The sequence below is a fragment of the Cnephaeus nilssonii genome (genome assembly GCF_951640355.1).
Source record: "Cnephaeus nilssonii genome assembly, chromosome: 10".
Taxonomy (NCBI): Eukaryota; Metazoa; Chordata; class Mammalia; order Chiroptera; family Vespertilionidae; genus Cnephaeus; species Cnephaeus nilssonii.
Genome location: NC_137081.1, coordinates 7,071,525 through 7,090,353, shown reverse-complemented (window position 1 = coordinate 7,090,353; position 18,829 = coordinate 7,071,525). Strand labels below are relative to the sequence as shown.

The 18,829-nt window shown below is 47.8% G+C and overlaps 1 protein-coding gene across 2 annotated transcripts in view; it reads left to right on the top strand.

Annotated features, from left to right (window-relative positions):
• The first annotated feature begins 4,929 nt into the window (after positions 1-4,929).
• RFTN2 (raftlin family member 2) overlaps positions 4,930-18,829 on the top strand; it is a 49,156-nt gene continuing 35,256 nt past the window's right edge. The window contains exons 1-4 of one of the 2 annotated variants that reach the window (XM_079781983.1): positions 4,930-5,041; positions 5,174-5,384; positions 5,889-5,990; positions 6,409-6,564. In XM_079781983.1, coding sequence (XP_079638109.1) covers positions 5,375-5,384; positions 5,889-5,990; positions 6,409-6,564 — 268 coding nt within the window. In that variant the 5' untranslated portion in view covers positions 4,930-5,041; positions 5,174-5,374. The remainder of the gene's footprint in view (positions 5,042-5,173; positions 5,385-5,888; positions 5,991-6,408; positions 6,565-18,829) is intronic. The other variant, XM_079781982.1, reaches the window with a different exon arrangement.

The following is an 18,829-nucleotide window of genomic DNA, read 5'->3' as shown; positions in this document are numbered from 1 at the left end:
TTATAGCAGAACTCCGTGAAACTAATGGCTGTTGGTGCCCATTGGAGTGGTTCAAGTTTTTCCTCTTAGGGACACTAGTGCAGCTTTTCATATATACTTCCTGGTACTGATATGCTAACGTTGATCTTGGATATATATACTTAGGGGTGGTATCGCTGGATCATAGAAATGAGAGTGTTCAGTTCTGAAAGATATTGCCAAGTTGTTTTCCAACATGGTTGAACCAATCTACATCCCCATCAGCAACATACCCCTAAGGAGGCCTCTCTAAGACTTAGATATTATCTACTTAATTTTTTGCCAAACAAGTATAAAATGCTATCTTGCTCATGTTCATAGAAGCATTATTCACAATAGCCAAAAGGTGGAAACAACCCAAATGTCTTCCATCTGATGAATAGATCATCAAAGGTAGTATAGCCATGCAATGGAGTATCCTTCAGCCATAAAAAAGGAATCGATGCTGCTACATACCACCACATCGCTAAACCTTTAAAACATTATGCTAAATGAAGGAAGCCAGACACAAAAGACCACATATTGTAGATTCCATTTGTATGAAATACCCAGAATAGACAAATGCATAGAGACAGAAGAGACTAGTTGTCGCCATGACGTGGGAGAGTGTTGGGATAGAGAGTGAATGCTTAAAGATACGGGTTTTCCTCTTAAGGTGATGAGGAAGTTCTGGAGCTAGATAGTGACGATCATTGTATAATATAGTGCAGTGGTCGGCAAACTCATTAGTCAGCAGAGCCAAAGATCAACAGTACAACGATTGAAATTTCTTTTGAGAGCCAAATTTTTTAAACTTAAACTATATAGGTAGGTACATTGTTATTAACTTAATTAGGGTACTCCTTCAATCGCACTATACGTGCGTGCCCGCACGTGGTATTTTGTGGAAGAGCCACCCTCAAGGGGCCAAAGAGCCGCATGTGGCTCACGAGCCGTGGTTTGCCGACCACTGATATAGTGACTGTAATGAATGCCTGAATTGTACACTTTAAAGTGGTTTAAATGGTAAATTTTATGTATATTTTATAACAATAAAATGTTATCTCACTGTGGTCTTGATTTGCATTTCCTTAAGTAGAAGTGAAATTAAGCCATCTCTTCATATATTTATTAACTATATATATTTCTTTGAAGTGCCGACACATATATACTTTTCTATTGGCTTGTCCTTTTCTTTATTTGCAGGAGGCCTTATGTATTCTTGGTCCTGTTCCTTTACTGGTTGATAGTTCACAAATGTCATCTACTAGACTAATGTCTAGCCTCTTCACATTGAAGAGGCTTAATGAGTCATCAACTATCAAGCAGACTTCTGCAATACTCTCCTGACTGGCTGGCCTCCCTCCATTCCTGCTCCCATGATGACCACCTTCTTCAAAGCAGCCCCCGTGACTCATAGAAAATGCAGACTGACTTGACTACCTCAAACTCCTCCTTTGATTTTTTTTTTCATTTGATTATTTGATTCTCCTTTGCTGCCTACAAAATAAAGATCAAGTTCCCTTTGTATGGCTTATGACCCATTAGAGCTTAGCTCTGGCCTCCCTTAGAGCTTAGTCTTCTTTCAAAATTTAAATTTTTGTAATTTTTAACTGCTTCATTGTTTTCAAGTTTATGCCATACTGTTCCATGATTCCTGACACATGCTTCTCACCTTTTTTTTTTTTTTTTTTTTTGAGAAAGAGAGAAAGAAACATCGATTTGTTGTTCCACTCATTTACGCATCCATTGTTTGCTTCTTGTATGTGCCCTGACTGGAGATCGAACCTGCAATCTTGACAAATCGGGATGACGCTCTAACCAATTGAGCTACCTGGCCAGGGAGCTTCCCACCTTTCCTTATCTATCTTGTGCATATTCAACCTCCAGGACAGTTCATACATCATCCTCCAAGCTGAGTTGGAGGCCTCTTCTTGGGTTCTACAGTGTCCCATGCATGCTTTATCTCAGCAGCTACCAAATCAAAATGAAATTGTAAGTCTACCATCCCCATTAAACCATAAGTTTCTCTAGGGCATGTTTAGCCATCTTGTATACCCAGCCCATATCCAGTTCAGTGCCTGGAAGGTAGCAGGCACTTAATACAGTGAGTACATAATAAATAATTTCTAGACACTGCAATAAAAACTAGTGAACTTCAAATATTTCATTTTTCACCATCCAGGAGCTCACAGCCCAGCGTACAAAAGAAAGCATGAAAAATGACAGGCATGAAAGCACTGTGAATAGTCAAACAAGTCATGCTGGATCAGAGTCTGCTGTCTTTCCAGCCAGATTTACCCAGAAATTGCTTACCACAAACTATGCTCATCTTTGAGAATGAAGGACTGTGGAATTTTCCTCTGGTAAAACCACTTCTGAGAAGTAAACTATTTAAAGACAAGAGGTCAGGAGGAGAAACCAAGATGGCGGCATAGGTAAACACCTAAATTGCTGCCTCGCACAACAATTTCAAAACTACAACTAAAAGACAAAACAAACATCATCCAGAACCACAGGAAAGCTGGCAGAGTGGAAATTCTACAACTAGAAGGAAAGAGGAAAGCACACAGAGAATCAGAGGAGCTGCAAAAGGCTGAGGTACGGACACACGCACGTGGGCGGCTGTGTGCCTGGCTGGCTTTCTCTAGCGGGAAGGAGACAAAAGCTCCCGACTGCACTGAACCCCAGTTCCAGGCGAGACCCTGGGGACCCAGGCTTATTCGGGGGGAATCTGGACTGTCAGGCGGAAACTCAGGGGAGTCGCAAAAGGCAGAGGTCTGGAGGCGCTCGCGCGAGTGCGTGAAGAGAGGACTGACTGCTGACTGCACCGGTGGCTTTCTCTAGCGGGTGGGAAACGGAAGCTCCCCACTGTGCTGAACCCCAGGTCCGACTGCACTGAACCCCAGCTCTGGGCAAGACCCTGGGGACCCAGGTTTATATGGGGGGAATCTGGACTGTCAGGCAGAAACTCAGGGGAGTCACGAAAGGCAGAGGTCTGGAGGCACACGCAAGTGCGTGAAGAGAGGACTGACTGCTGAGTGCGCCACTGGCTTTCTCTAGCGGGTGGGAAATGGAAGCTCCCCCACTGTGCTGAACTCCAGTTCCAGGCGAGAATCTGGGAATCCAGATTCATTGGGGGAGAAACTGGACTGTCTGGCAGCGGGCAAAACTCGAGGGCGGCTTACTCTTAGAGGTGCTTGCAGCGATTACCGAGGGACACTGAGATCCAGGGGCCTCATAGGGCAGGGCTGACGGGAAGTCAAGACTGTCTGCTCAGCCCTGAGACTCTGTCCCATCCAAGCTGAGCACAGAGGCTTTTGCAATTTTGCAAGTCTTGTCTCATAAGGCTGTCTCCAACACAGAAGTTCTCCCAGCGTAGACACAGCTGATCCTCACAGCCAATTGACCTAGAGGTCAATTCCTCCCAGTGATACCAACAACAATCAAGACTTAACTACAACAAGGCTGTACACACAGTCCACAAAGGGGTGCACCAAGAGTGTCCACCTCAGGTAACTGGGGAGGCCGAGCCACTGGGCCATATAGGACATCTAGCACACAAAGCTACCCTACCAACTCAGGGAAGCAGCAAAAATGCGGAGACAAAGAAACAGATCACAAACGAAAGAAATGGAGGAAAACAAATGACTGGATATAGAGTTCAAAACCACGGTTATAAGGTTTTCCAAGAATTTCCTAGAAAAGGCCGATAAATTCAGCGAGACCCTCGAGGATATGAAAAAGGACCAACTAGAAATTAAACATACACTGACTGAAATAAAAAATATTATTCAGAGTCCCAACAGCAGACTAGAGGAACGCAAGAATTAAGTCAAAGATTTGAAATACAAAGAAGCAAAAAACACTCAACCGGAAAAGCAAAAAGAAAAAAGAATCCAAAAATATGAAGACAGTGTAAGAAGCCTCTGGGACAACCTCAAGCGTACCAACATCAGAATTATGGGGGTGCCAGAAGAAGAGAGAGAGCAAGATACTGAAAACCTATTTGAAGAAATAATGACAGAAAACTCCCCCCACCTGGTGAACGAAATAGACTTACAAGTCCAGGAAGCACAGAGAACCCCAAACAAAAGGAATCCAAAGAGGACCACACCAAGACACATCATAATTAAAATGCCAAGGGCAAAAGACAAAGAGAGAATCTTACAAGCAGCAAGAGAAAAACAATTAATTACCTACAAGGGAGCACCCATACGATTGTCAGCTGATTTCTCAACAGAAACTATGCAGGCCAGATGGGAGTGGCAAGAAATAGTCAAAGTGATGAATAGCAAGAACCTACAACCAAGGGTACTCTACCCAGCCAAGCTGACATTCAGAATTGAAGGTCAGCTAAAGAGCTTCACAGATAAGAAAAAGCTAAAGGAGTTCATCACCACCAAACCAGTATTATATGAAATGCTGAAAGGTATTCTTTAAGAAGAGGAAGAAGAAGAAAAAGGTAAAGATAAAAATTATGAACAACAAATACATATCTATCAACAACAAGTGAATCTAAAAATCAAGTGAATTAAAAATCGGATGAACAGAATAAACTGGTGAATATAATAGAATCAGGGGCATAGAAAGGGAGTGGACTGATAATTCTCAGGGGTGTGGGGGGTGCGGGAAGAGACTGGACAAAAATCGTACACCTATGGATGAGGACAGTGCGGGGGAGGTAAGGGCAGAGGGTGGGGTGGGAACCGAGTGGAGGGGAGCTATGGCGGGGGAAAAGGAGGAACAGTTGTAATAATCTGAATAATAAAGATTTATTCAATTTAAATAAATAAATAAATAAATAAAGACAAGAGGTCATAGTGATCTACAAACTATATCAGCCATACCCCCCCACCCCCCACCTCCCACGCCCACCCCCTGCAGTGAGAGTTTTCACTGCACTCTCCGATGTGATTGAAACAACCTTTTCAGGCTTGTCGTCTCTAGCATCTGAAATGGGATGGGGGTTTGTTTGGTAAATGATGGGAGTGGTGGCAGAATCACTTCCTTCCGATTACTACTCTCAACCCTATTTCATAATGTAAGCGCACGAACAAATTTACTTTGTGCTATTAGGCCGGCATAGTGCTAGGATGTGAGATAAGATTATCTCATATTCAACGTTCATAACAAGCCTATGAGGTAAGAACTATTAATAACTGCATTTTTATAGGACGGAAGTTGAAACTCGAAGAGGTCAAGTACTTGCCCAAGATCGCGTCTCGAGGAGGCCTCAGAAGCGGGACTGAACCCCAGCCGTCCGACTCCGGGGCTCTTGGTCTTGGACGCTTCGTGCCCCTGGCCTGTCAATGGGAAAATGCAATGAACACTCATGACAATCGGTCCGTCACACACTGTGCGTGCCTTGCGGTAAATGGCAGTTGGTAAGACTGAAGGAGTAAGTGGTCAGTCATGTGGTGTGAGGGGTTTTCTCATTACAGATGCTTGGGGACCTGCAGAGCGTTGCTAGTTGCCGTCATAGGCCGTCTCCTAGTAGAGTATTGTAAACTTTAAGGATGTTGGGAAAACTAGTAATTATCCACATATCTGTCTCCCTTTGCAATTAAATAGTCTGGTTATGAAAATATTTCAATATTGTTCTATTTTCTATTTGGCAGTTTTAATTAGAATATAATTTTTCCAGCATAAAAAAGAACCTTCATGTCGAAAGAAATCCTCAAAAGTGCTCAAGTGTTTGCGTGTGTTTTAAAAAAAAAAAACACACACTTTACTTTTCTGCTTTTAGACTCCAGAAAGTTTCCTCATAAAGCTGACTTCCGTTCTGGGAAAGATTTTTGTTTCCAAACATGTTGAGAATCCATTTCTTTCATCCCTTCTCTCTCCCTCCCCCTCTCTCCCCCCCTCCCCCTTTGCCTTCTTGGTAGTAGCGGGGAGGAAGAAGGGGGTGGGCATAGGAAAGAGAGGAAAAGAGGAAAAAAAAGAAAAGAGAAAGAGCCGCACGCCCCTGTGGCTGCTTGTACCCTCTGCTTGTAAGTGTTTCCATCTGACTTGCACCCTCGCCTCTCTATTTCCGCTCGGGACACCTCTGTCCTCACCAGCCAGCTGGAGGAGACAAAGCCCCTGGGTGCGCGGCGGGCAGGGGGCGGCTGCCACCGACGTGGCACGGAAAGTCTCCGCTAGGCTGGCAGCTGCTCCCCAGGACCCAGCCCAGCCTCCGGCCGCGGCTCAGCATGCCGGGCTCGGCGCCTGCACAGAAACATGGGTAGGAAGAGTCCGGGGCTCCTCTCCCTGCGCTCAGATGTTTGCTCCTGGAGCATCTCTGGTTTGGCATCTCTGGTTTGGCGGGGAAAGGCTCGGCAGCGGAGTCCGTAGCCGCCTCCCTGCAGCTTGAAGGACAGAACTTGCCGCTCCCCCCCCCCCCCCCCCCGCCCTGCCCCGCACGCTAAGCCCTCGCAGAGCTGGCCATGGGGTGCGGGCTCAGGAAGCTGGACGACCCCGAGGACAGCAGCCCTGGGAAAATATTCTCCACCCTGAAGAGACCGCAAGTGGAAACAAAGACAGAAGTTGCTTACGAGTATGTGCTGCTGGATTTTACTTTACAAGGTACCTCTTCCTTCTATTGTATTGGCTACGTGGAGTGTTTCAGAGAGAAGGGTCTTACTGGGGTTTTCTAAGTGTCGGCTTGTTACGTGTGAAGCACTCATCATCAGATTGTAGAGTCACTCTGACAAGAATGCTTTGTCTCTTAATTACATACGGGAAGACTTTTTGTTGGCTCTGTTTTGTTTTGTGTTTTTGTAACATGGCTCATGGGTGCTTTATAAAATTAGGAAAACGGCTTAGAACTATTTATTTTTTTTTCATTTTTAAATCCAATGCTTCTGTGTAGAAGGATCCATGAGACAGGTCTGATTTCCAGGCCAAATAACGGGCCTTCGTGACAGTGTGTTTGGAAGGAGACCGGAAGGCACAGGAAGGAGCCGTGGGAATGTCCCTGGCATCTTGGGGGGGAGAGTGCTGCTGGGCCAGCTCGGGGTGCCCAGTTGAGTTCCATGTGGTGATGGTGCTAGTTACTGGGTCTTTTGACCAAACTAAACGTGGAGCTTGAACGTACAGTGAAAAGGGAGAAAAGAGCCTTTTCTGTAAGGCTTGGTGCCCCGTCCCGAACAGAGCAGCTCCCTGTTCCAGAAAGTTGGGAACACAAACAAACAAGCCCAGATGGCAGCCCGGAGGGAGGAGGGAGGCGCGGGCGGCCGGACCTCACAGACACTCTCCCTTCTGGAACGTGGGGTCCGTGCCTCTGCCTCTGTGACCCTGAGGCTTCGCACGGACACCAGCCGTGCACGTCGGCGCGTCCTGCTTGCTGCTGGGTTTGCAGACGTCCGTGTTGTAAGCTCCTACGACAAAGTTATGCTTTGGATTTTAAAAAGCCACGCACTGTTCCAGTGGGTGGGAGGTCTGTGCTCGGCATATGGTCCCGGCGGGTGTTTCCTTCGTGTCTTTTCCACGTAACCGCGGGCTCTGCTCCTCGGCGTGCCCGGAACAGAGCATCTTTGTGCGAGACGCGCGGGGCAGCCCCTTTTCTTTGTCAAAAACCGAGCCGGCAGCCAGCGAGCCTTCCCGGGCGCACAGAGCCACGGCGGCTTTCCCACGGGCCTGTCCCTCCCCACCCGGGGCTGAGGCCGCCCAAGGGAGGAATGTCCGCGTTCGGCATTTCCTTTTTGAGTGGGAAAGTTAACAGTCGGTTAAGATAATGGTGGTCAAAGAAGTGACCAGTCAGATGAACTGTGCCTGGACTTTCCCGAAGACCTCAGTGGAGAACATGTCCGGGATGCGGTGCTGTTTTCTCCCTAGATGGTCCCTGTGGATGGCTTTTTAGGACTCGTTTCTGTAAATCTGTAGGACACAAACATGTATTCCCTCCCCTTACACTTCAGCCCTTGTCTGTTCATAGGCCAGAGCCATTGGGGGCCGGAAGGTTGGCTGTAGATCCCCCATGGGGTCGCAGGGCTTACGGTCACTTGGAGTTCTTTCCCGATTTCCTCCCCGCAGGGTTACACCTCTCAGGCAGACCTGTGTGCCTGCAGTCACCCTGAAGTCAGAAAGCTCTGCAGCGAGGTCAGAGCCACTTGGTTTGTTAGACCAGGAAATCCTCTCTGGGAAAGGAATGGGATTCAACTTCCACACGGGGTTTGCAGGAGGAACAGTTGTGAGGCTGCACACAGAGGGTAGGCGTGGGCAGAGTTCGCCAATGCTCACACACAACGCAGGCCAGTCTGCCAGCTGCCCCGGCTCCTGTTGGTCCAGGCACCCCGTCTCCAGGGTCCCTGTTCTCTCCACATGTTTTGTTTTTGACTTCGACCCAGAAGCCAAAACGACATCAGCCCAGCTCCACAAACCACCTTCCTCCCTCCTCTCCGACCTCCCCCTGCCACTGCAGCGCTCAGAGACAAGGTCAGAGAGGTGGGCGCCTGCGCCCTGCATCTGGCACCGGCAGCTGCCCCGGGGTTCCCTCAGGAGGACCGCTCCGAGGCCCCTGCGCAGGGGGCAGTCTCTCAGGAAGCACCACGATCTGCTGGCCGCTGTGTGCTCCTGATCAGCCTGCCTCCTGCCTTGTCTTCCTCTGTTTTTCCAAACACAGGCCACAGACAGTGAAGTCCCAGTGGGGCGAGCGGAGATCTGTCCAGGGCCCTATTATGGGGCTGTGATTTCTTGAACAACCTATTTCTTTTCCATTCAAGTACATTCTCCTCTCTCTCTCTCTCTCTCTCTCTCTCTCTCTCTCTCTCTCTGCCCCCACACTTGGTCTTTTTTTTTTGAACCATTATTTACATCCCTATGGGAGAAATAATGTCATCGTCATTAAGCAGGTAAGGCTCTGAAGTCCCAGCTCCCAGGCTCTGAATGCAGGCGCTGTCACTCACTCGCTGTGGCAAGTCTGTAAACGTCGCTCTGCCTCAGTCTCCTCGTCGGTAAAACGGGGCTCTAATGGTGCTGACGTGACAGAGATATGCTAAGGGTTAAAGGAGATCGTCTACTTGAACAGGCACCTGGCACTTGAGTGAGCACGTAATGCAAAGGTAACTAGTCTAGCTAGTAATGCAAAGGTAACTAGTCTTACCAGTAATGCAAAGGTAACTAGTCTAACTAGTATACCTCCTGTTATGCCAGGCCCACCAATGCACTGGGGAGTTTCAGTGCACTTTGGCGATAAATTTCCTGGTTTACTGTCTAATCCATATGTGATTGTGTATCAGCGTGTGTGAGGATGTATATATGAGTGTGCTAAATATACCTTATTAATGAAGAGTTAAATTAACTCTGCAAACTACCCAAAAGGTTAGTTCCCCTCCCTGCCCAAGCCTAGAAAACCATCTAAGTAATAACGCCTGAAGGATGTTCAGAGCATGTGCAGCTCTACGGCTAAAGGAGTTCCTGCAATACTGAAAACCCCGGGACAGGTGGCAGCTTCCTCGTCCGAATTACGTGAGGTGTAATTCAGCGGGTTTATGGAAAACATACTAAGTAAAACGTTGCTGGCCTCTAGCTTGCTTCCTCTTTATTAGAACAAGAACCTGTCCTGGTCTTATCAAACCTGGTGACAGCAGTAAATACATATGATTTCTGTGTGTCTTCTGTGAAGATGCCCTGACTTGCCTAAGGTGCGATTCCTTGATGCTCTGGGGAAGCAATGGCGGTTAAGCTTTGAACAAGGAATTGATAGACACAGAGGAGTGTTATTAGAAGATCCGTATGGGATTGCGAGGGGGAGAGGTGGGAGGGAGGGAGGGAGCACCGTTAGGAGACTGCTTGCAGTGGTCAAGCTAATCAACGCGGACCTGCGTGTGAGGGGCGGCAATAGGTGGGATGCAAGGGGCAGGTGTCGCTGACAGTGGGAAGGAGGGACGCAGCCTGGGCTGGCGGATATGAAGGGACAGAGAGACTGAGGAATCCGGGATGACTTCCCGGTTCTGAGCCTGAGTCACTGTGGGAATAACGATGCCCCTTACAGTAGGAGGGGCGTCCCAAGGAGTCGCGGGCGGCGAAAGGGCCCTTCCGTTACAGGCATGTTGCATGGGGGTGGCCGAGGAACGTGCGAGAGGCGTGAGGGCCACAGAAGCAGAAAGGAGAGCACCCCCTGATTGGAGGACCCTTTAAAGAAGTGCCACCACATCAGAGACTTAAAGGATGAGTGGGGTTTAGGCAAGGGTTTGTGTCCAGACTCTATAACTATAACTACAAACGGTACCAGTAAGGAAACGATAAACAACCCAAGAGAAAATGGCCAAGGAATGTGGGCAGGTGGCTCATAAAACAGAAAGTCCGAATGGCCAACGGATACACGAAACTGTGCTCGGCCTTGTTAATAATCAGAAAAATGCATGTGAAAGCCCCAGTGAGATAGCACTCCACGTCATCCGAAATGGCTAAACTGTAAAGACTGCTACCTGCAGTGTTGGTAAACCAGTGCAGCCACGTTGGAAAAATGCTTTGGCATGATCCAGTCCGCTGAGCATATACCCAACAGAAACACGGGCCCGTGTGCACCCTGCGGCACATCCAAGAACGTTCACGGAAGCGCCGTTTGTAACAACCCAAGTGTGAGCAACTCAGAAATCCCAGAACGAGAGACAGGAAACATACACCGTAGGAGACTCACACCATGGAACACCGCCCTGCAGAAGCCGGCGAACTTCTTCTGCAAAGGGCCAGGCGGTAAGTCTTGTGGGCTTTGCAAGCCATGTGGGCTTTGTCACGCCACTCATCTCAGGCCTTGCTGTGCAGCTGTAGCACATGCAACCGAGCAGGCCACAGGCAGTCCTCTGCCGGCCTCCGCTGGGCTTCCCTGGCAAGGAGCGAACCTGTTACACAGGCTACTGTACACCAGGTGCATCTCAGAAACATCACGCTGAGGGGAAGCAGACAGACACAAAAGTACACACCGTATGATTCCATGTCTGTAAAGCTCAGAAGATTAGTAGAACTGAGCTATAGTGTTCCAGGCTGCGTACTTGGATAGTCACCTAGAAGGAAGAGCAAGGAGCCCTAACCGGTTTGGCTCAGTGGATACAGCGTGGGCCTGTGGACTGAAGGGTCCCAGGTTCGATTCCTGTCAAGGGCATGTACCGTATTTTCCGGCGTATAAGATGACTGGGCGTATAGAAGATTTTCCTGGGTTAAAAAGTCGTCTTATACACCGGAAAATACGGAACCTTGGCTGCAGGCACTTCCCCAGTGCCAGGAAGCAGCTGATCAATGTTTCTCTCTCATTGATGTTTCTAACTCTCTCTCCCTCTCCCTTTCTCTCTGTAAAAAATCAATAATATATATATATATATATATATATATATATATATATATATATATATATATATTAAATGAAAGAAAGAAGAGCAAGGAAGGATGACTGTCCACGTTCAGGGAGCGCAGGCAGGGAGGGGGGTTGTTGTTGGGAAGGGTGAAATGGGGAGCATCTGGAGTGCCCCCATTTTCTGGTTTTTGAATGGATGGTGGTGGCCCAGGTGTTGGCAGTTTTAAGTATGTTTTGTGCATTTTTTTGGTATGGTACATATCTACCCCCACCCAAAAATTTTTAAAGGTTATAAAAAAGACTGAGAAGCTCTGGCTGGTGTGGCTCAGTTGCTTGGGTGTTATCCCGTGCACCGAAAGGTTGCTGCTTCGATTCCTAGTCACGGCACATGCCAGAGCTGTAGGCTTGATCCCCGGTAGGGGGCGTGAAGAAGGCAGCTGATTGATGCTTTGCTGTTATATCGAAGTTTCTTTCCCTCTGCCTCCCTCAAAAAAAAAAAAAATCCAATAAAAACATATTTTTTTAAAAAAGACTAAGTAGGAAGTGCGGTTAAGGCAAGCAAGGCTGAAAGACACGATGTACAGACTCAGCAATCAGAGAAAACGTTAGGTTCTGTCTGGGAAGTCCTGATGAAGCAGGCGGATGGGTGCGGCACACAGCGGAGGCAGCAGGAGGTACGAATGGTCAGAATTTGATCTTGTATCTGCCTGTAATAATGAACCACAGAGCTCAATAGAGTTTTAGTGTATTTCACAACTGCAGTTCTATTGCTTCAATGAAATATATTAATGAGCAACTACAAAAATAGCAGCTTGCGTTGAAAACATAAAAGGCGGGCGTGGCTCAGTGGTTGAGCATTGACCTATAAACCAGGTGACTGCAGGGCCAATGCCCCAGTCACCTTAGATTCCCAGTCAGGGCACATGCCCAGGTTGTGGGCTCGATCCCCAGTGTGGGGCGTGCAGGAGTCAGGCAGCCAATCAATGATTCTCTCTCATCATTGATGTTTCTCTCTCTCCCTTTCCCTTCCTCTCTGAGATCAATAAAAATATATTTAAGAAACCATAAAGGATTACACTTTTGGATGTTGTTTATACAGCAGTTTATATTTCTAAGTAACGTAAAACATTTTGATAAGTTAACCAGATGCTCCTTTTAATACCCACACACCAATTGTTTAACAATTTTTTGTAGTCCAAAAGCTTTAGCCCAGCTCATGTCTGAATTTTCACAAATTCTGAGTTAGCACAATCCGAATCAATGACGTTCTACTCTCCTGTCGGTCCCTGTGCCCTGCAGTCTTTCTGTCAGGTCAATGACAGTCTGACCACTTAGTGGCAATTTGGGTAATTTATCAAATCTCTCTCTCCCCGAGTTTCCTCATCTGAGAATAATGATGTTTACCTTATGGAGTGTTGTAAGGATTCGTTAAGATTAGACATGTATAGCCATATTTATTGTATTGCACAATCAGCAATAAACCTTTGAAAATTGAAAAAAAAACACAACCACCATAAACAAAAACAAAGATCAGGCATGTAGAGCATTTTGCATAGTGCCTGGCACAAACTATGCACTTGGTCTATGTTACTTAGTATTTTTTACTTTGATTCCTAGACAGAATATAGGACACTGACAGTCTGTTCCTTTTCGAAATATGGTAAAACTAGTGGCCCGGTGCACGGATTCGTGCACATTGAAAGGAAATAATTAGAAGAAATATTTTAATATCGCTATTCGCCCTTTCTCTATAATAGAAGTGTCAGAGATGAAAGAAAATTAGAAAAAGGTATATGAAAATAATATATAAATTGATTAATAAACAATAACATGATATAACAACAAAGACATGATATAAAAACAACAAAAACATGTTATAAAAACAACATTGATAAAAACAATGACTGATAAATTGATTAAACTTATTCTAATATCTCCCTGTATACCACATTAAGAGTAAAAACACTTTCAGAATGCTTGACTAATTTCCCTTGTCATGAAGTATTTACAACTTTAACTTTAATGTCACACGCTCTTCGAACTCGAGAGAAAGGAACATATAACTGACCATGTCCGAAAACGGGTTCAGGTAGGAATATTCCTACTCTGTCTAGAGTTTGTCCTTGTGATTTATTAATAGTCATCGCAAATGCTGGCATCACGGGAAACTGTCTTCGAATTAATTTAAATGGGAGGCCAACGTCAGATGGGGACAAATATCGTGCATACGCGAGTCAACGTTTATTTTTAAATTGCCAGTGCACATCATATCTACTGACCAGTCAGTTGGATGGTCAGGCAGATGGATGGTCAGTCACTTAGCCTTTTATATAGATAGATTACTTGCCAGTGTTTGCACATTGGATTTTATCTGAGGAAACGATGTTTCACAAATATTTCAAACTGCATACTCATGTTCAGAAGTAAGTTGGGGGAAAAAGCAAGTGTATGTCATGGCCTGTCTTCATGATGTCACATCATCCGAGCACGCTCCGAGCTTTACACTGGAAGGTGACTTCTCTGTTTTTAAAAGGTGGCCTTTGTCTATGAAGACTTTAAGCAAAGGAGCATGTAAAAGTCCATTGTTTATTTTATTTTAGAAACTATAAGGATAAATATAGGTTATTGCTTAACCTTCAGCATGTTTTGATTTTAATCATAAAACTCCACTCTGTATCGTTTTCAATGCAAATTACAAAATGCTTTCTTTCCATCGGCTCTTCACAAGAGCCTGGTAAGGTGCAATAAAGCTTTTACAAATCATACAGCATTTACTGAACAGTCCCAGCCACACCCGTTCATGCTGTAAAGACACCACTTGTTCCTTCTCCCAAAGAACTGAGGACGATGGTGGGGAGCTGAGGGCAGGATGGCTTGCAGCTGCTGGGCCCGCCAGTGCCGCTCAAATTCCAGCCAAAACAACTGCCACCTCCCCGCTAGTGTCCCGTGTTTAAAAAGTAGCAGAGCCTCTGATGTCACTGCCCAAGTCTCAGACACCAAATCGAAGGCCTGGCCCCACTTTGAGCCTCTCGCGGAGCCGGGGTAATTCCCTCTGGTCGGCACGGAGGGCTCCTGTCTGCACCCAGCTCTTCCTGCCTCGCAGCTCCTGTCTCATCTAGTTTAAAACAGTAGTAAGAATCGAGGGAATTACCTGGAGGACAGTTCTACACACAGTTCCCAGTGTATGTCCCCTCTTCTTGCTCCTGGGTTAGATTTCCTGACCGATGCTGGCATGTCTAAAGCAAGTCCCGATGTAGGATAAGGATTGGAGTGACCCGCAGCCTCCTGTGACCATCTCCCTCCCACCCACCAACGAGGAGGCCCCGGACCCCTTTCCCTGTGTCTAGGTGCCGAGCTAAGATGGTCTAGGAGGCCGGGCCGAGGCCTGGGAGGGCTCTGAGCTGACCCAGGGCAGAAGTCACAAACCAGTGAGACCTGGGCCATGTTTTAGCCGTCAGACAGGTCTCACTGGTGTGCAGTGTTAAAATATTTAAATTAACTGTCGCTTTTAAAAATGGAAAGATATTACAAACGAATGTGGATTTGGGTAAGATCTAATGACACGGGGCCCACACGCCCACACGGCAGCACGTGGCTGGGCTGCTGCCCTCTCTGATGAGGTTTGGAGGGTCCCACAGCCTCATCCAGCACAGCTCCTCTCTTTGTGTTATTGGTCTGGTTGCACCTTTGGGCCTTTGAGTCCATGACACTCAACAGGGTACATTAGTGTGAGTTAGGGGCCTGACCTGTGATCTACCGTGTGCGTTAGGGACCTGAGGTTCAGGGCCTGTGTTAGGGACCTGACCCCTGACCTCTGACCTGGAGTATGAGTTAGGGACCTGACCTCTGACCTAGAGTGTGAGCTAGGGACCTGACCTCTGACCTGGAGTGTGAGTTGGGAACCTGACCTCTGACCTAGAGTGTGAGCTAGGGACCTGACCTCTGACCTGGAGTGTGAGTTAGGGGCCTTGATTAGAGTTCTACAGGTTGGGAGCCAGGCCATGTTTTCGGAACAAATCCAAATCCCTGCAAAGATCTTCTTCCTGGAGATTTTTTAAACCAGCAGTGACTTATCTCTGAGGGCAGCTTCGTTTGAAATGATCGTTTTCAGAGCTGGGCCACCAACAGACAGGGACCTCTCTGATGTTTGAGTGTGTGCTGCGTGCCAGGCACTGGGCTCATGTCTTACAGTTACTATCAGAGCAACTCTGTGAAGTTAATACAGTGATTTACCCGTGTCTCAGAGGGACAGACCTTCCCTCAGATCACTGCCTGGGAAATGGCACAGCAGGATGGGAACCCAGGCGATTTGCTCCTGGAGCCTCATGCTGTTAGTGAAATAATGGGTTCCCTCTCTCCACAGGGAGGGCCTCGTCTGACAAAGCACCCACTACCTGCCAGGTATCTTCTAGGAACAAACATTAACATATTCAACCCTCTTAGCAACCCTGGAGCTCTGTTCATTGAATATGTAAGTGTCCTGTCCAATTTTTTATTCAGTTAGTCTTTCATTAAGTACTAGAGGCCTGGTGCATGAAATTTGTGCACAGGTGGGGGATCCCTCAGCCCGGCCTGCACCCTCTCGCAATCTGGGACCCCTCGGGGGATGTCCGACTGCCGCAGGGATAGAGCCTAAACCAGCAGTTGGACATCCCTCTCGCAATCCGGGACCACTAGCTCCTAACCGCTCACCTGCCTGCCTGCTCACCTGATCGCCTCTAACCACTTGCCTGCCTGCCTGATCACCCCTAATTACTCACCTGCCTGCCTCATCGCCCCTAACCACCCCTGCCTGCCTGATTGCCCCTAACCACTCTACCTGCCTACCTCATCGCCCCTAACTGTCTCTGCCTGCCTCATCGCCCCTAACTGTCTCTGCCTGCCTGCCTGATCGCACCTAACCACTCACTTGCCAGCCTGATCACCCCTAACCACCTCTGCCTTGACCCCCGCCACCCTGGCTTCATCTGGAAGGATGTCTGGAAGGACTCTGGAAGGACATCCAGAAGGTCGTTTGGCTGTCTAGTCTAATTAGCATGTTACGCTTTCTTTATTATAGATTTCCTAAGCACTTACCATAATGGTCATATCTATGCTGAGTGCTATTTATCAGATGGCACGGGCCCCAAGCAAACGTGATCTTTACAGATGTTTGTTAAGATATGTCTCGAGTGCCTGTTGAACTCCTTAAATGCCTGTGCATGTTGGCGGCTGCACTGCCCCCTCCTCTGGGACAGTGACCAGGTCCAGAGACCAGGCAGAGCACTGACTCGAACCCGGGGCTCCGGAGAGGGCATGTCCCCCAGCCCTGAGTTCTCAGTTTTGGGGTTTCCTTCTAAGCAATGCCGCCAGAGGAGACTGGCTGAGACAGTACAGGACCCAACAGCGACTCCCCACGAGTCCGCCGAGAAGCCAGGCGAGCAGGGTCCCCCGCCCCCAGCCCCCCAGGCCGATCTCTGTCTGTGCTGCGTCCTCTCCCAAATCCATCCAGGTTTCACTCCAAGATGGAGCTGATTCCACCCAGCGGAGCTCCCCCTCATTCCTTGTCACCTCATTTGCAAACGGGGATTTTCCTTGTAGTATCATCAACTGGGATATGTCAAGTGCGGCCTGAAGCTAGAGCCTTCTGAAGTGGGCATGACCTTGAACTCTCCCTAGCTGCACTCTCACGAGGTTCTTGACCACTTCACTTCTTTTAAATTACAGTTGGCATTCAACAACAAAAAATATTTTTAACTGAATTTATCGGGGTGACATCGGTAAATAAAATTATACAGAAATCCACCATCCAGGTTTCAGCGGCACAATTCTATGACACATCACCTGTATGTTGTATTGTGTGTTCTCCACCCAAAGTCATCTCCTTCCATCACCATGTATCCCCTCATACCCTCTTTTCCACTTTCATGATCAGAGGAGTAACAGTTCCACAGCCTGCCTGCGTGTCCTTTCCCTGTTGTCTCTCTCCTCGAAGTCCTAGATAACCTGTACAGTTGTCCCTGAACGTGCTGACCTAGCTTTTCTTATTTCCACTAGCTAACCTTGATGGCTTTCCCGCCGTTCTGCAATCACTTCACCTCTTCGTTCCCCCGAGGAATCGTATTTCCAACCTGCCCTGTGACCGAGGAAAACAGGAGGCATGGGGAGAGACAGGCGCAGGGAAGGAAGTGCAGGGCAGCGCCGGGCCTGCGAAGCCAGGCGTGCAGGAGGGGGGGCAGGCGTGGAGCTGAGCATAGGCGGAGGCCCGGCGGTGGGGAGTCTTTCGTGTCATGCGCCCGCATTTCCACTTTCTACCATAAGCCGTGAGATGCCCTAAAAACTGAACTTTTCTTTAAAACTTTGTATACAGTTCTAAAAAGAAGTTTAGGTTAACGTTTGTTTCCTAGTCTTAACAGTTTGTTCTGTTTCATCGTTTTTTCAGTTCCTTTGTTTGGAAATCAGGGTTGGGAATAAAAATACTGGAAAATGGTAAAAGCCAGTGACTCACAGAGCGATTGCCACACGGCAGGCAGAACTGGGTCATTTCCCAATGAAAGCCAGCTGTTTCTCCCAAGCCCAGGGCCGCGCCGGCCTTCTTCCTATTCACAACGATGAGGAGAATATTATGAATAGATCCGTTCCCATGCCAGAGAGGATGGACATCGGAGGAAGTGGGTCCATCCTGGTTCACAGGGCTGTTCTGTGGAGCGCTGGCCTCTCGTGTGAGAAGTTGGCAGGGACCCCCGCCGAGGGTGGAGCTCTGTCCCGTGGCCTGGATGTTCACGGGCCAGGAGGGGATTTCCTCTCGGCCTTCCCCCTTGTCTGCTCCTCGGCCTCCTTCCTGTCCTCAGGCCAGCAGCAGCCGTGTTCGCTGGATGCCGCCGGCCCCGCTGAGGGAGGCCGGCCGCCGGCACTGCCCGTGCCCACCCCTGGAATTGATTTCAGATGTTCTCTGACTCAAGAGGTACTCAAACTGCAGGTCTACTTCTAGATACCAGTTCCCGATCGCTCTCCAGAAAAGGGGAACTATCGTGGCAGAGAGCTGTTTTGTAGGTTCATACTGCCGGAACACAGGAACATTGTCCCAGGTAGCACACCCTTTCCTTGGACTAACTGCTGTGCAGACGGTACCGCCGTGCAGCTCCTACAGATGTGCCCTGTTCCAAGGGAGGCTTGGGTGGCATTTCAGTTTTACATGGGAATTTCCTGTGCATTTAGAATTTCCTGTGCATTTAGAATTCTTACTTTTTGAAAGGAACTTCTGGATTCCTCTACTTTTTCAATTCCTTTACTCAACCATTTATATAAGTGCCGTAAAAAAACATATTTTTAGCTTCCCAGAGAAACAAAGCCCGGTGTTTTAGCCCTGGTCAGGGGGCCCAGTCGGTTGGAGCGTCATACACTGAAAGGTTGCGGGTTCGATTCCTGGTCAGGGCACGTGCCTAGATTTTGGGTTCCTTCCCCAGTCAGGGCACGTATGGGAGGCAACTGATCTCTCTCTCTCTCTCTCTCCTCTCTGTAAAATCAATAAAAACATATCCTCAGATGAAGATTAAAAAACAAAGCGAACACGGTGCT